General features: G+C 46.2%; 1 protein-coding gene across 1 annotated transcript; it reads left to right on the plus strand.

The window, feature by feature from the left end:
• Nucleotides 1–5,400: 5,400 nt before the first annotated feature.
• On the plus strand, nt 5,401–10,405 carry LOC129463767 (melanoma inhibitory activity protein 2-like). The gene is given in 3 exon segments (XM_063618511.1): nt 5,401–6,782; nt 9,466–10,326; nt 10,328–10,405. Coding segments are annotated over 3 exon segments (2,280 nt in total). The 5' UTR covers nt 5,401–5,441.
• Nucleotides 10,406–16,599: the final 6,194 nt, after the last annotated feature.

The raw sequence follows: 16,599 nt of genomic DNA on the forward strand, positions 1-16,599 counted from the left end.
TGATGGTGCTCTTTTATTTATTTATTTTATTTTATTTTATTTTTGAGACGGAATCTTACTCTGTCCTCCAGGCTGGAGTGCAGTTGTGTGATCGGGGCTCACTGCAACTTTCACGTCCCAGGTTCAAATGATTCTCGTGCCTCAGCCTCCCAAGTAGCTGAGATTACAGGTGCGTGCCACCATGCTTGGCTAATTTTTTAATATTTTTAGTAAAGACTGGATTTCACAATGTTGACCAGGCTGGTCTTGAACTCCTGGCCTCAAGTGATATGCCCTCCTCAGCCTCCCAGAGTGCTGGGATTACAGGTGTGAGCCACTGTACCCGACAATGATGCTCTTTTAAATAGCTGAAAAGAAATTATTGTGTGCTTGTTCTTACTTTGTCCTTGTTTTGTTGTATAGTATTTAAGTTAAAGGAGATTATTTATCCCCATACTGAATTTCCAAAACTGGTATTTGTATTTACCATTTTTTAGTGATGGAGAGAAATGTTAGTTATCTTACTTTGATAAGTTCAGCATAGGACCTATCACATTTTGTATGCTTTTAGCCACAATTCTGTCACTAGAATGCTAGCAATTAGACATATGCAATGAATAATCTAACTACTTTAATACAGTGGTTTGAAGTGCTGCAGGCAGTAGCTCCTAAACACCAAATCACAGTGTTTAAATTTGTGACGTGTTTGAATGATAGGACTTTCTGGAGTAAAAATATCCTATTAACTAATCCTTGTGCTGTTAAATAACAGGGCTTTGACTCTTGGGTCTGAAGAAGGCACTGACTCCTGCTAAATCTTGAGCATTGATACCAGTCAAAGCCTTGTCATCAGACCCGGGAGAAGCTTACAATCAAAATGATTGGCTTTTTTTTTTTTTTTTTTTGAGACAGAGCCTCACTCTGTCACCCAGGCTGGAGTGCAGTGGTGCAATCTTGGCTCACTGCAACCTCAACCTCCTGGGAGCAAGCAATTCTCCTGCTTCCAGCCTCTGAGTACCTGGGCTTACAGGCACGTGCCACCATGCCCGGCTAATTTTTGTCCTTTTAGCAGAGATGGGGTTTTGCCATGTTGGTCAGGCTGGTCTCGAATTCCTGACCTAACATGATCCGCCAGTATGAGCTACTGTGCCCACCCGTGATCTGCTTTCAAAAGACACAGGGCTGGCTGGGCACAGTGGCTCACGCCTGTAATCCCAGCACTTTGGGAGGCCGAGGTGGGTGGATCACCTGAGGTCAGGAGTTCAAGACCAGCCTGACCAAAATGGTGAAACCCTGTCTCTACTAAAAATACAAAAATTTGCTGGGTGTGGTGGCAGATGCCTGCAATCCCAGCTACTTGGGAGGCTGAGGCAGGAGAGTCACTTGGCCCAGGAGGCAGAGGTTGCAGAGAGGCGAGATTGCATCATTGCACTCCAGCCTGGGTGACAGAGCCATACTCCATCTCAGAAAAAAAAAAAAGACACAAGGCCAGAAATTAAAACTACTCAATCCCTCTAGGCTCAGGGACTACTGCAGAAGAGGTAGGCACATGAGATTGTAAGGGCCGGTTTTGAGGGATAAGATTAGCTCAGGGCCAGGTGCCATGGCTCATGCCTCTAATCCCAGGACTTTGGGAGGCTGAGGTGGGCAGATCACAAGGTCAGGAGATCAATACCATCCTGGCTAACACCATGAAACCCCATCTCTACTAAAAATACAAAAAAATTAGCCAGGCGTGGTGGCAGGCGCCTGTAGTCCCATGACTACGGGAGAATGGCATGAATCCGGGAGGCGGAGCTTGCAGTGAGCCAAGATCGTGCCACTGCACTCCAGCCTGGGTGATAGAGCGAGACTCTGTCTCAAAAAAAAGAAAAAGATTATTTCAGTTTTTCTATAAACATTAACATCAAAACCACACTGATGCAAGGCCAGCATCTGGGCCTTCCTGGAGCATTAATCTGCTCCTTAATAGAAAATTGTAAAAGATTATAAAAAGTTTATGGAAATCTTACCTCATGGTCAAACTGATTACAATTGGATAGATTTGTTTATAAGGTTTTATTAAAATTGGTTTTAACATTAATAATATACCATATAAAGGTAAAATTTGGTTTTCCCTTGAACAAAATGTTCATGTAAGAGATAAGAGATTTTTGAGTAAAACTACAGAAAAAGAGAGGGTTCTCTCCCTCCTAGCTGGCCTCATGCTGTCTTTATTAGGGCTTATTGTTTGGGAAGCTGAGTCTCCTCACTATCAAAGGGTAAGCTGTTTTGTATTATCATTTTTGCTAAACGAATGGCTATTTTATTGTGACCTGTAATCCTATTTTGTGATGTCAAGTGTTTTAAAACTGATCTCTGACAAACTCTCCAATGGCAAAATTTCAAATTCTAAATTCAGTCTTTTTGACCTCAAACTAACTTTTTTGGGTATAAGATTCCCTGACGTCCAAGAGAGACATATTAGGTTTATTCGGCTTATTTGTTATGTTAGAATTATGCAGGAAGCATTGTCAATCTGAGGTGGTGTTCAGCTTCCTTTGGGTTTTATTTATTTATTATTTATTTTTTAGATGGGTCTTGCTCTATTGCCCAGGCTGGAGTGCAATGACACAATCTCAGCTCACTGCAGGCTCTGCCTCCTAGGTTCAAGTGATTTTTGTGTCTCAGGCTTCCAAGTAGCTGGGATTACAGGCATGCATCACCATGTCCAGCTAATTTTTGTATTTTCAGTGGAGATAAGGTTTCGCCATGTTGGCCAGGCTGGTCTTGAACCCCTGACCTCAGGTGATCTACCCGCCTTGGCCTCCTGAAGTTCCAGGATGATATGAGAGTTCTAAAATTCTGATATGTCTTAATATATGTTGTCACAGTAATTATTATTATGATGTTAACTTGTATGCCACAGGAATAACAAAATACCCTTGTTAACTGTGCCTTTAACTATGGCTGTCTTAAAACTTTTGTCATCCACAATTGTAGTTTTGCTTTGATCCTTCTCAAAAAATGACTTATAATCAGCTACAGTCCAGGGCTTTCTTCTTTGGGGAAGTTTATGAAAAATTCAACCTCTCGAATGCAGTTTTCTGATAACTTTGTAGACTGTGCCATTGGATAAGAGAGAAAACGTCCAGGGCACTAATTGAAATGCTGATACGTTCATAAAGATTGCTAACTCAATATGAAGCATACCAGAAGTTGATTGCATGGACTGAATTAATGGAGACTGAAATAATTTTTTATGGTTTTTTCGTTTGAAATATTGCTGATTCTTTTTGTTTTGTTTTTCAGAGTCTGGAGAATTTTTTTCTTTGGAGCTTTTTATTGCCTCTGAATATACTTTAAGTATATTGAATACAGTATGCTTTCCTCAAACAGAATTTGAGGCATAATTCTCTCTATGCCTAATTTATCCAGAATTTGTAAATTATTTGTGAATATTCTTAATTCACGGCAATGTGTTTCCTTACATAAGTTCAATAAGAATCTATTTTATTTTATACTGCAACACAGGTGGATGAACTGGCTATTTTCCCAGGTCTTTGACTGAAATGGCCTTGTGAGAGGTTCCAGCAAGGCCAATTTAGGAGAGCCTACGTGGACAGTAATTCTTGCTGCACTTTGTGTGTTAATCAGGGCACATTTATGGGACTGCAGCTTATTTTGCAGATAGGTTTGTCTTGCTGAGATTTGTCTTTGGTGGAAGTAGGGGACTGGAAAAAGAAAGATTGTTTCAGAAGAAAAGGATAGTATTAGATTAACCTTTGATTCCTGAGGGGCCACAGTCACCCATGGTATGAGGCTGCCCAGGATGCCCCTCATCAATATGAAGCAGCCAGAATGATCAACATGATTCCCCATGAATGAGGAATTGATATTTATGTATATACATATTATTCTTCTTTTAAGGTAGGGTCTCGCTCTATCACCCAGGCTGGAATGCAGTGGTGCTATCTTGGCTCACTGCAACCTCTGCCTCCTGGTCCAAGTGATTCTCCTGCCTCAGCCTCCTGAGTAGCTGGGATTACAGGTGTGTGCCACCATGAACAGCTAATTTTGTGTTTTTAATAAAGATGTGGTTTCAGTATATTGGCCAGGCTGGTCTTGAAATCCTGACCTCAAGTGATTTGGCTGCCTTAGCCTCCCAAAGTGCTGGGATTACAATCGTGAGTCACCGCACCAGCCTATTTAAAAAAAAAAAAACCCAAAAAACTGTAAACCATTTAAATTTAGCAGTGGAGGGTTTTATACCAACTTTATTGACACTAAATGTTAATAAGTTCTGATAACCCACTATCATTGGACCAACCTGTACTATAATTTTTGTCATTATTTTAGAGTGTACGGTTAGAAGTTAACTGTAAAACAGCCTCAGGCAGGTCCTTCAGGAGGTGTCCAAAAGAGGGCATTGTTATCACAGGAGATGACAGCTCCATGCCTGTTATTGCCCCTGAAGACCCTCCAGCGGGACAAGATGTGGACATGGAAGACAGTGATATTGATGATCCTGACCCTGTATAGGCTGAGGCTAATGTGTGTGTCTAGGTCTTGGTTTTTTAACACAAAACTATTAAAACGTAAAAAGAAAGAAAAATTTAATAGAAAAAAAGCTTATAAAATAAGGATATAAAGAAGACATTTTTGTACAGCTGTACAGTATGTTTGTGTTGTAAGTGAAGCATTATTACAAAAAAGTAAAAAAGATAAAAAAGTTTAAGCATTTATAAAGTTAAAAAGTTACAGTAAGCTAAGGTTAATTTATTATTGAAGAAAACAATTTTAATTAAGTAGTGTAGCTTTAATTAAGCGTGCAGCGCTTGTGAAGTCTGCAGTAGTGTATAGTAATACCCTAAGCCTTCACATTCACTCACCACTTACTAACTCACCCACAGCAATATCCAATCTTGCAAGCTCCGTTTATTTATGGTAAGTACTCTATACAAGCATATCTTTAAAAAAAATCTTTGCCGGGCGCGGTGGCTCACGCTTGTAATCCCAGCACTTTGGGAGGCCGAGGCGGGCGGATCACGAGGTCAGGAGATCGAGACCACGGTGAAACCCCGTCTCTACTAAAAAATACAAAAAATTAGCCGGGCGTGGTGGCGGGCGCCTGTAGTCCCAGCTACTCGGAGAGGCTGAGGCAGGAGAATGGCGTGAACCCGGGAGGCAGAGCTTGCAGTGAGCCGAGATTGTGCCACTGCACTTCAGCCTGGGCGACAGAGCGAGACTCTGTCTCAAAAAAAATCTTTTACACTATATTTTTTCTGTACGTTTTCTATGCGCCTGTGAGGTCTGTGGGTTACCGCGTCCCCCAGCTCCCCCCGCAGCCGGCTCCTCAGTGGTCCGCTCCGGTTGCCAGGTGCGGATTCTGTTTCTAACTGAAGGCTGAGTGTTCTTCGCCACTAACTGTAACCCCGACAGGCCTGAGTTACTGCGGCCACCGCCAGAGCAGCCTTGGCGCTATGGAGGAGCCTGGGGCTACCCCTCAGCCTTACTGGGGGCTGGTCCTGGAGGAGCCACGCAGGGTTGTGGCAGCACTGCCTGAAGGCAGGAGACCGGATTCGAATCCTTATGGATTTCCATGGGAATTGGTGATATGTGCAGCTGTCCTTGGATTTGTTGCTGTTCCCTTTTTCTTGTGGAGAAGTTTTAGATAGGTTAGGAGTCGGCTTTATGTGGGAAGAGAGAAAACGCTTGCTGTAGCACTTTCTGGACAAATTGAAGAAAAATGTAGACTACTTGAAAAATTTAGCCTTCTTCAAAAAGAGTATGAAGGCTATGAAGTAGAGTCATCTTTAGAGGATGCCAGCTTTGAGAAGGAGGCAACAGAAACACAAAGTTTGGAGGCAACCTGTGAAAAGCTGAACAGGTCAAATTCTGAACTTGAGCATGAAATACTCTGTCTAGCAAAGGAGTTAAAAGAGGAGAAATCTAAACATTCTGAACAAGATGAGGTGATGGCGGATATTTCCAAAAGGATACAGTCTCTAGAAGATGAGTCAAAATCCCTCAAATCACTATTAGCTGAAACCAAAATGACCTTCAAGAGATTTCAAATGAATGAAGAGAAACTGAAGATAGCAATACGAGATGCTTTGAGTGAAAATTCTCAACTTCAGGAAAGCCAGAAACAGCTTTTGCAAGAAGCTGAAGTATGGAAAGAACAAATGAGTGAACTTAATAAACAGAAAATAACATTTGAAGACTCCAAAGTACACGCAGAACGACTTCTAAGTGATAAAGAAAATCACATCGAGACTCTGACTGAACGCTTGCTAAAGATCAAAGATCGGGCTGCTATGCTGGAAGAAGACATAACGGATGATGAAAACTTGGAATTAGAAATGAACAGTGAATCGGAAGATGGTGCTTACTTAGATAATCCTCCAAAAGGAGCTTTGAAGAAACTGATTCATGCTGCTAAGTTAAATGCTTCTTTAACAACCTTAGAAGGAGAAAGAAACCAAATTTATATGCAGTTATCTGAAGTTGATAAAACCAAGGAAGAGCTTAGAAAGCATATTAAAAATCTTCAGACGGAACAAGCATCTTTGCAGTCAGAAAACACACATTTTGAAAGTGAGAATCAGAAGCTTCAACAGAAACTTAAGGTAATGACAGAATTATATCAAGAAAATGAAATGAAACTCTACAGGAAATTAATAGTAGAGGAAAATAACCAGCTAGAGAAAGAGAAACTTTCTAAAGTAGATGAAATGATCAGCCATGCTGCTGAAGAGCTGGAGACCTGCAGAAAGCGAACCAAAGATATTGAAGAAGAATTTGAGAGAACTATTCATTTTTTTTTCTTTTTTTATTAATTTTTTTTGTATACAAAAACAATAAACATTTTCTAAAAATACATACAAACAAAGAGATGCGTATCAAACATATTAGGAAGGTTGCACATGGGAAGTCGGGGAATAGAAATGGGGGTGGGAGTTAAAATAAATGAGAGAGGGACTTTATATGGATCAGTGATAATAACTCAATCCTCTATTTGACAAAGAAGAGGGAGAAGGAAGAGGAAGAAAAAGAAAGTGGGATAAAGGATCAGAAAGGGAGGAAAATAGAAGAAATTAGAGTATGACTCCAGGGTAGACCTGTTTTGTTGTCATTGAGTTGGTTGGTTGGTTTGTCTGTTGTATTCTTCATGTTTCGCCAAGTTGGCCAGACTGGTCTCGAACTCCTAGCCCGAAGTGATCAACCCGCCTCGCCCCCCAGAGTGCCGGGACCACAGGCGTGAGCCACCACGTCCAGCCCCCACATTGCTTCTGGCCTCCGTGGTAGACCTCCCAGACGGAGCGGCCAGGCAGAGGAGCTCCTCACTTCTACCCAGACACGGGGCGGCCGGGCAGAGGGGCTCCTCACTTCCCAGACGGGGCGGCCAGGCAGAGACGCTCCTCACTTCTTCCCAGACGATAGGTGGCCGGGCAGAGGCGCTCCTCACTTCCCAGACGATGGGTGGCCGGGCAGAGGCACTCCCCACTTCCCAGACGATGGGTGGCCGGGCAGAGGCGCTCCTCACCTCCCAGACGATGGGTGGCCGGGCAGAGGCACTCCTCACTTCCCAGATGGGGCAGCCGGGCAGAGGCGCTCCTCACTTTCCAGACGATGGGTGGCCGGGCAGAGGCGCTCCTCACCTCCCAGACGATGGGTGGCCGGGCAGAGGCGCTCCTCACCTCCCAGACGATGGGTGGCCGGGCAGAGGCGCTCCTCACTTCTTCCCGGACGGGGCGGCCGGGCAGAGGCGCTCCTCACTTCTTCCCGGACGGGGCGGCCGGGCAGAGGCGCTCCTCACTTCTTCCCGGACGGGGCGACCGGGCAGAGGCGCTCCTCACTTCCCAGACGGTGGGTGGCCGGGCAGAGGCGCTCCTCACTTCCCAGACGGTGGGTGGCCGGGCAGAGGCTCTCCTCACTTCTTCCCGGATGGGGTGGCCGGGCAGAGGCGCTCCTCACTTCTTCCCGGATGGGGCGCCCGGGCAGAGGCGCTCCTCACTTCCCAGACGGGGCGGCCGGGCAGAGGCGCTCCTCACTTCTTCCCGGACGGGGCGGCCGGGCAGAGGCGCTCCTCACTTCTTCCCGGACGGGGCGGCCGGGCAGAGGCGCTCCTCACTTCTTCCCGGACGGGGCGGCCGGGCAGAGGCGCTCCTCACTTCCTCCCGGACGGGGCGGCCGGGCAGAGGCACTCCTCACCTCCCAGACGATGGGAGGCCGGGCAGAGGCGCTCCTCACTTCCCAGACGATGGGTGGCCGGGCAGAGGCGCTCCTCACTTCCCAGACGATGGGTGGCCGGGCAGAGGCGCTCCTCACTTCCCAGACGATGGGTGGCCGGGCAGAGGCGCTCCTCACTTCCCAGACGATGGGTTGCCGGGCAGAGGCGCTCCTCACTTCCCAGACGATGGGTGGCCGGGCAGAGGCGCTCCTCACTTCCCAGACGGGGCGGCCGGGCAGAGGCGCTCCTCACTTCCCAGACGGTGGCCGGGCAGAGGCGCTCCTCACTTCCCAGACGGTGGCCGGGCAGAGGCGCTCCTCACTTCCCAGACGGTGGGTGGCCGGGCAGAGGCTCTCCTCACTTCCCAGACGGTGGGTGGCCGGGCAGAGGCGCTCCTCACTTCCCAGACGGGGCGGCCGGGCAGAGGCGCTCCTCACTTCCCAGACGGGGCGGCCGGGCAGAGGCGCTCCTCACTTCCCAGACGGTGGGTGGTCGGGCAGAGGCGCTCCTCACTTCCCAGACGGTGGGTGGTCGGGCAGAGGCGCTCCTCACTTCCCAGACGGTGGGTGGCCGGGCAGGGGCGCTCCTCACTTCCCAGACGGGGCGGCCGGGCAGAGGCGCTCCCCACTTCCCAGACGGAGTGGCCGGGCAGAGGCACTCCTCACTTCCCAGACGATGGGTGGCCGGGCAGAGACGCTCCGCACTTCCCAGACGGGGCGGCGGCCGGGCAGGGGCTGCAATCCCAGCACCCTGTTAGGCCAAGGCAGGCGGCTGGGAGGCGGAGGCTGCCGCGAGGCCAGACCACGCCACCGCACTCCAGCCCGGGCAACACCGAGCACCGGGTCAGCGAGACTCCGTCTGCAGTCCCAGTACCCCGGGAGGCTGAGGCGGGCAGAGCACTCGGCGTCAGGAGCTGGCGACCAGCGTGGCCAACATGGCGAACGCGTGCCTGCAGCCAAAGGAGAAAAGGCAGGCAGCGGTGGCGCGCGCCGGCAGTCCCAGGCAGTCCGCGGCGCGGGCAGCAGCGAGCCGAGTAGATTGCAGCCTGGGCCACAGAGGGAAAGTAAAAGAAAGAAAAGAAAGAAAAGAAAGAAAAGAAAGAAAAGAAAGAAAAGAAAGAAAAGAAAGAAAAGAAGAAAGAAAGAAAGAAGAAAGAAAGAAAGAAAGAAAGAAAGAAAGAAAGAAAGAAAGAAAGAAAGAAAGAAGAAAGAAAGGAGGGAGGGAGGGAGGGAGGGAGGGAGGGAAGGAAGGAAGGAAGCTTTTTAACAAAACCTAAAATTAAACTTTTAGAAAAAGATCCTTATGCACTTGATGTTCCAAATACAGCATTTGGCAGAGAGCATTCCTCATATGGTCCCTCACCATTGGGTCGGCCTTCATCTGAAACGAGAGCTTTTCTCTATCCTCCAACTTTGTTGGAGGATCCACTCAGACTCTCACCTTTGCTTCCAGGGGGAGGAGGAAGAGGCCCAAGAGGCCCAGGGAATCCTCTGGACCACCAGATTACCAAGGAAAGAGGAGAATCAAGCTGTGATAGGTTAACCGATCCTCACAGGGCTCCTTGTGACACTGGGCCCCTGCCACCTCCATGGGAACAGGACGGTAGGATGATGTTTCCTCCACCAGGACAATCATATCCTGATTCAGCTCTTCCTCCGCAAAGGCAAGACAGATTTTATTCTAATTGTGCTAGACGCTCTGGACCAGCAGAACTCAGAAGTTTTAATATGCCTTCTTTGGATAAAATGGATGGGTCAATGCCTTCAGAAATGGAATCCAGTAGAAATGATACCAAAGATAATCTTGGTAATTTAAATGTGCCTGATCCATCTCTCCCCGCTGGAAATGAAGTGACTGGCCCTGGCTTTGTTCCTCCACCTCTTGCTCCAATCAGAGGTCCGTTGTTTCCAGTGGATATGAGGGGCCCGTTCATGAGGAGAGGACCTCCTTTCCCTCCGCCTCCTCCAGGAACCATGTTTGGAGCTTCTCCAGGTTATTTTCCACCAAGGGATGTCCCAGGTCCACCACGTGCTCCATTTGCAATGAGAAATGTCTGTCCACCGAGGGATTTTCCTCCTTACCTTCCCCCAAGACCTGGATTTCCCCCACCCCGACCCCACATTCTGAAGATAGAGTGAGTTCCCTTCAGGGTGGAGTCTGCCTTCAAATGAGCCTGCTGCTGAAGATCCAGAACCACAGCAAGAAACCTGACAATATTTTTGCTCTCTTCAAAAGTCATTTTGACTGTTCTCATTTTCAGTTGAAGTAACTGCTGTTACTTCAGTGATTACACTTTTGCTCAAATTGAAACTTAATGGAATTATAATTCTCAGGATAGTATTTTATAAATAAGGATGATGATTTAAATAAGAATTTATGAGTAAATTATTTCCATATTATTTTATTCTAGATAGTATAACTGTTTTAATTTGGTTAACCTATCCACTATTATATAAACAACAGTGGGAGATTTATAGGTGTAATCTTGCAGGTGGGGAGGCTTTACATTTTAAAGGCCATGGCATTATGCCAAGAACTGTATTTACTGTGGTTGTGGACAAATGTGAAAGTAATTTTATGCTTAATTAAATAAATTTTAGTTGATTTAAAAATATATATATATAGGTTGCGTTATTCTTCAGGTATGGAGAGACCAACATATCAAGAGTCGATTGCCACTGAAAAGATGGTTTGTTACTCACAGATCCCAAAAGAAAGGAAAGTATTATGCCATGCAGGACCAAACAGGGAGGCACTATGGTCAGCCAGAAGGCAGGAGTGATGGAAAAACATGGGCAAGAGCCTTTATGGTGGTTTCCATGGGAAGGAATAAGTGAGGCAAGATGAGCAGGGTTAAGGTTAGCTATTTTAGTTCGAGTAATTTCAGCAGGCTCTGGGTATAGGGGCTGTCCCTAGTTGTCTGGTACCTGGCCCTGGGGTGCTTAGGGCAGAGGAATAGTGGCCTAGAGTGTGTGAGTCCTGTGGAAGGCTGATGAAATAGGTAGCTGGGGGCATGAGCTCTGGACTGGTTAGTTTGTGTGTGAAAAGCACGCTCAACAGCAAGTTGTTTACTTTCTCTAGGAATTGGCTAACCCTGGGAGGGACAGGCCTGCCAAGGTCAGCAAGGCCCTAGATGTCGAAGTGTCAGAATACGTAAAAAGATATGGTTAATATGGTATCAGAGCCTCTGTCTTCATGTGGCCTCTCATGAAGGGCTCTAGAGTGAGCTCCCTTAGGGGATGTCAAAGGCTATTCAAGACAGCAGAAGCCACAAGGCCACGTAAAGCTTCAGTAATATCTAAAAGAAGATATTAGGAGTAATATCTCCCTTAGATATTACAAATCATATTATCAAAGAATGTACACCCCCATGATATTGGAGAAATACCTCCCTTAGAAATTACAAAGAATTTCATCACAGGGTGTACCCTCACTGTGATATTAGGAGTAATATCTCACTTATATATTATGAATAATATCATTACAGGGTGTATACCCACTGTGATATTAGGAATAATATCTCCCTTAGATATTATGAAGGGGACCAAGAAACCTTCTATTTCATTGCTTTGCTGTGCCTAGCATCCATTCTGTAGATCACTCCATTGTTCAAGTGGCTGCTGAGGCTGTAGGCATTACCTTCTCATTTTGGTCATAAGAAGATGGAAGCTAGGAAGAAAGTACACATCCAATCCTTTAAAGACAGTTCCTGGAAATTACACATATCACATCTGCTCACATCCTGTGGGCCAGAAGAAATAAACAACATAGTATATCTAGCTCCAAATGAGGCTCAAAAATACCATCATTATTCCCTATAACCACGTGATCAGCTAAAAATAAAAAATTACATTACTAAAGAAGAGTAAAACAGAACAAATATTGAAAGATAACAAGCAGTCTCTGACGCAGCATCTAAGAATAATTATTCATTTTCCTGATATCCTGAGCACTAAGATCAAGCTCAAAGTTCAGCCTTCACTTTGACAGCCATTAGAGAAAGTAAATGAACTTCATAAACTAGGGAAATGAGAATTAATGAATCTCAGGGATCCCCTCTGCCCTTTTTTTGGAGACGGATTCTCATTCTGTCACCCATGCTGGAGTGCAGTGGAGCTGTAATCTTGGCTCGCTGAAACCTCCACCTCTGGAGTTCAAGCGATTCTCCTGCCTCACCCTCCTGAGTAGCTAGGATTACAAGTGTGCGCCGCCACACCCAGCTAATTTTTGTATTTTTAGTAAAGACAGGGTTTCATCATGTTGGCCAGGCTGGTCTCCAACTCCTGATCTCAAGTGATCTGGCCACCTTGGCCTCCCAAAGTGCTGGGATTACACGGGGTTACAGGGGGAGCCACCACACCCGTCCTTTTTTCCCTTTGTAAAAACCCTCTTCGTTAATACTAAGAGCGTTCTTGAAAGCTACAGAGAAATAAATCTCCCTTTCAGTGAATTGATAAGGCCCTGGTTATTTCCTCTTCACTTCAGAAGATTTTTTTTTTTTTTTGAGATAGGATTTTGCACTGTTGCCCAGACTAGAGTGCAGTGGGACAATCATCGCTCACTGCAGCCTTGACATCCTGGACTCAAGCAGTCCTCCTACCTCAGCCTCCCCAGTAGCTGAAATGACAGGCACAGTCCACAACACCTGGCTAATTTTTAATGTTTAAGTTTTTGTTGTTGTTGTAGAGACAGGGTCTCACCATGTTGCCCAGGCTAGTCTTAAACTCCTAGGCTCAAGCGATCCTCCCACCTCAGCCTCCCAAACTGCTGGGATTACAGGCGTGAGTCATCATGCCTGGCCCACTTCACAAGATTTAAGACATTGTCTCAGATTCTCAACATCTCCTGGACCTTGGCCACAGCCTCCTATTGGTTTCCTTGTCTCTGCTCTCTCCCTACTCCAAATCATCGCCTACCCTTCCGCTGGAGTTACTAAATCTGCCTATGTAGAATGCTCCTTTGCTCATTCCTAGAGGTTAAAGGATTACTTCCTTAGCCTACATATGAGACCCTCCACTGTGGGCCCTCCTTTCATCCCCGCCCCTGCCTACTGCTCACTGTTCCCTGGCCAGGCCTGTGCTTGTGCACATCGCCTCCTCTGCCTGGAATGTGCGTCTCTTTAGGTTGAGACTATCCTGTTTATCTCTGAAAAACTGCTTCCATTCCTCCCGCATCCCAAGAAAGAACAGGTAATTGTTCCCTCTGCTGTATTCCCATTACACTTTCTTTGTAGAGTCACGCTGTAATGATCTCTTCACAGATCTCTTGTCCTGATCACTCTGTAGCTCCTCAGAGGCAAAGAACATCATGTCTTACCAAGTTAGCTACATACCAGGGGCTGCCCGGTGCCTGACGCAAACGGAACAGAATGAAGTAGAGGCTCAGCAAAAGCTAGCGGTAGGCCAGGAACGGTGGCTCATGTCTGTAATATCAGCACTTTGGAAGGCCAAGGCGGGTGGATCACCTGAGGTCAGGAGATTGAGAACAGCCTGGTCAGCATGGTGAAACCCCATGTCTACTAAAAGTACAAAAATTAGCTAGGCGTGGTGCTGGGTGTATGTAATACCAGCTCCTCGGGAGACTGAGGCAGGAGAATTGCCTGAACCCAGAAGGTGGAGGTTGCGGTGATCCTAGATCTCATCACTGCACTCCAGCCTGGGTGACAAGAGTGAAATTCCATCTCAAAAAAAAAAAAAAGCTGGTGGTCAGATCGATGGAAACAAATTCATGAAAATGTTTCCTTCAATCTGAGAAAGCTGACTGATAAAAGAAAAACATGTAAAATAAAATAAAATGTTTCTGTCTGGCAATGATCAGAATCATATTTTCTTTTCTTTTCTTTTCTTTTTTTTTTTGAGTTTCTCTCTTGTCACCCAGGCTGGTGTGCAATGGTGCAATCTCGGCTCACTGCCACCTCTGCCTCCTGGGTTCAAGCAATTCTCCTGCCTCAGCCTCCCGAGTAGCCGGGTAGGTGCTCACCACCACGCCTGGCTAATTTTTTGTATTTTTAGTAGAGAAGGGGTTTCGCCATGTTGGCTAGGCTGGTCTCAAACTCCTGACCTCAGGTGATGCACCCTCCTCGGCCTCCAAAAATGCTGGGATTACAGACGTGAGCCACTGCGCCCAGCGCATATTTGCTTTTCTTAACTAGGTTGCACTAAATACCTATTATAGTCAACAGATTGAGTTGAAGTCTTAAGAGACACATCAAACATTCACTTATTCACTCAGAGGGGCCAGATTCGGTGCCAGACCTCTAGTGAGGAGGCCACTACAGTAACCTGGGGGAGAAATGGGTGGCTCAGCCACTAGAACCAACTAAGAAGACCACAATTATTAAAATTTTTACTATTTATTAAGAAACGGGGTCTTGCTATGTTGCCCGTGCTGGAGTGCAGTGGCTATTCACAGGCATGATCATAGCTCACTGAGCCTCAAACTCCTGGGCTCAAGCCATCCTCCAGCCTAAGCCTCTCAAGTAGCTGGGACCACAGGTGCCTGCCACTATGCCTGGCTTAAAAGACCACAATGTTTTAGAGCTATCTTCTGGTGGCACATCTGCAGTTTTACCTTTAGTAAAAGTGCCACATTCTTCTTCATTCTAGACCACTGCATTCTGAGCCATCAGTATAAACATTTATTTCCCTGAATGAGATGAAGCCAAAGATCTATGCCTTAATAATGGACAGACAGTGGAACAGAGCATGAAATAGCTCTTTGTCCTGCAAAGAGTTTTTTTTTAGGAAACAGCAGAGACTGTAAAGATGCTGAAGCCTCTGCCCCTCTTCCCTGGAGACCAACAACCTTCATTTCCAGTCTCAGTTCCTGTGCTGTCCACACGGATGGTCCAGTGATGATCTGGTTCCCATCCATCCAGCCTATGAATCAGGGAGGGAAATGAACAGTGGTACTGATTGAGGGAAGCTTTCTTGAGGTTTTCTGTTTCCTTATGAAGTATCTGGACGACAAGCTTCCCTTCAATGCATTCTCAGGGGCTTGGTCTTTACTCAGAGCAGAGGCTGAGAAAATTATTAAAATTTCTGATGGAGTCTGTCCCACCCTAACACATCACAAATGCGAGCATTTGAAGAACAAGAGCCACATGCCTTTATTTATTTATTATTTATTTATTTATTTATTTATGACACAGCATGGCTGTGTTGCCCAGGCTGGAGTGCAGTGATGTGATCTTACCTCATCTCTGCCTCTGGGGCTCAAGTTATCCTCTCACTTCAGCCTCCTGAGTAGCTGGTACTACAGGTGCACACCACAATGCTCGACTAATTTTTTGTAGAGACAAGGTTTTTCCCTGTTGCCCAGGCTGGACTCAAACTCCTGGGCTGAAGCGATCCTCCCGCCTTGGCCTCCCGGAGTGGGGGGAGTACAGGCCTCTGCGCCCAGCCGCCTTCTCTTTTTGTTAATAAACTCTTTGCAGTGCTCAGCTGAGAGTGGGGACTCAATAAATGTCAGCAGAGGATTGTGTTTTTACAGACGGATGTGGAAGAACCCAGATACACTGGTGTTACTATGGTTTATTTAGTTTGCTGGATTTCATCATCAAATGACAGAAGTCTTCTATTGTAGAAAAACAGAAATACTATTGGATATAAATTTAATGCAAATCTCGAGAACTATTCAGAAACAACGAAATAAAACCATACTTAAGAGTATGTGGGCTAGGCGCTGTGGCTCACGCCTGTAATCCCAGCACTTTGGAGGCCGAGGCAGGTGGATCACCTGAGGTTGGGAGTTGGAGACCAGCCTGACGAACATGGAGAAACCTCGTCTCTAAAAATACAAAATTAGCCGGGCGTGGTGCCCATACCTGTATTCCCAGCTACTCTGGAGGCTGAGGCAGGAGAATCGCTTGAACTCTGGAGGAGGAGGTTGCAGTGAGCCAAGATTGCACATTGCACTCTAGCCTGGGTAACAAGAGCAAAACTCCACCTCAAAAAAAAAAAAAAAAAAAAAAACTTCATACATTTAAGTAAGATTATAATGTTCTTGTAACATATTAGCCAGCTGAAGTGGCTCACACCTATATCTCAACACTTTGGAAGGCTGAGGCAGGAGGATTGCTTGAGCCCAGGAGTTGGAGAACAGACTGAGCAGCAACATAGGGAGACACAGACTATATAATCTTTTTTTTTTTTTTTTTTTGAGATGGACTTTTGCTCTTGGTGCCCAGGCTGGAGTGCAATGGCGTGATCTCGGCTCACCGCAAACTCCACCCCCCGGATTCAAGTGATTCTCCAGCCTCACACTCACAAGTAGCTGGGATTACAGGTGCTTGCCACAATGCCTCGCTAACTTTTTGTATTTTTGTATTTTTGTATTTTTTTTTTTTTGAGACAGAGTCTGGCTCTGTCACCCAGGCTAGAATGCAGTGGCATGAGCTTGGCTCA

This window comes from Symphalangus syndactylus, chromosome 15 (genome assembly GCF_028878055.3).
Source record: "Symphalangus syndactylus isolate Jambi chromosome 15, NHGRI_mSymSyn1-v2.1_pri, whole genome shotgun sequence".
NCBI lineage: Eukaryota > Metazoa > Chordata > Mammalia > Primates > Hylobatidae > Symphalangus > Symphalangus syndactylus.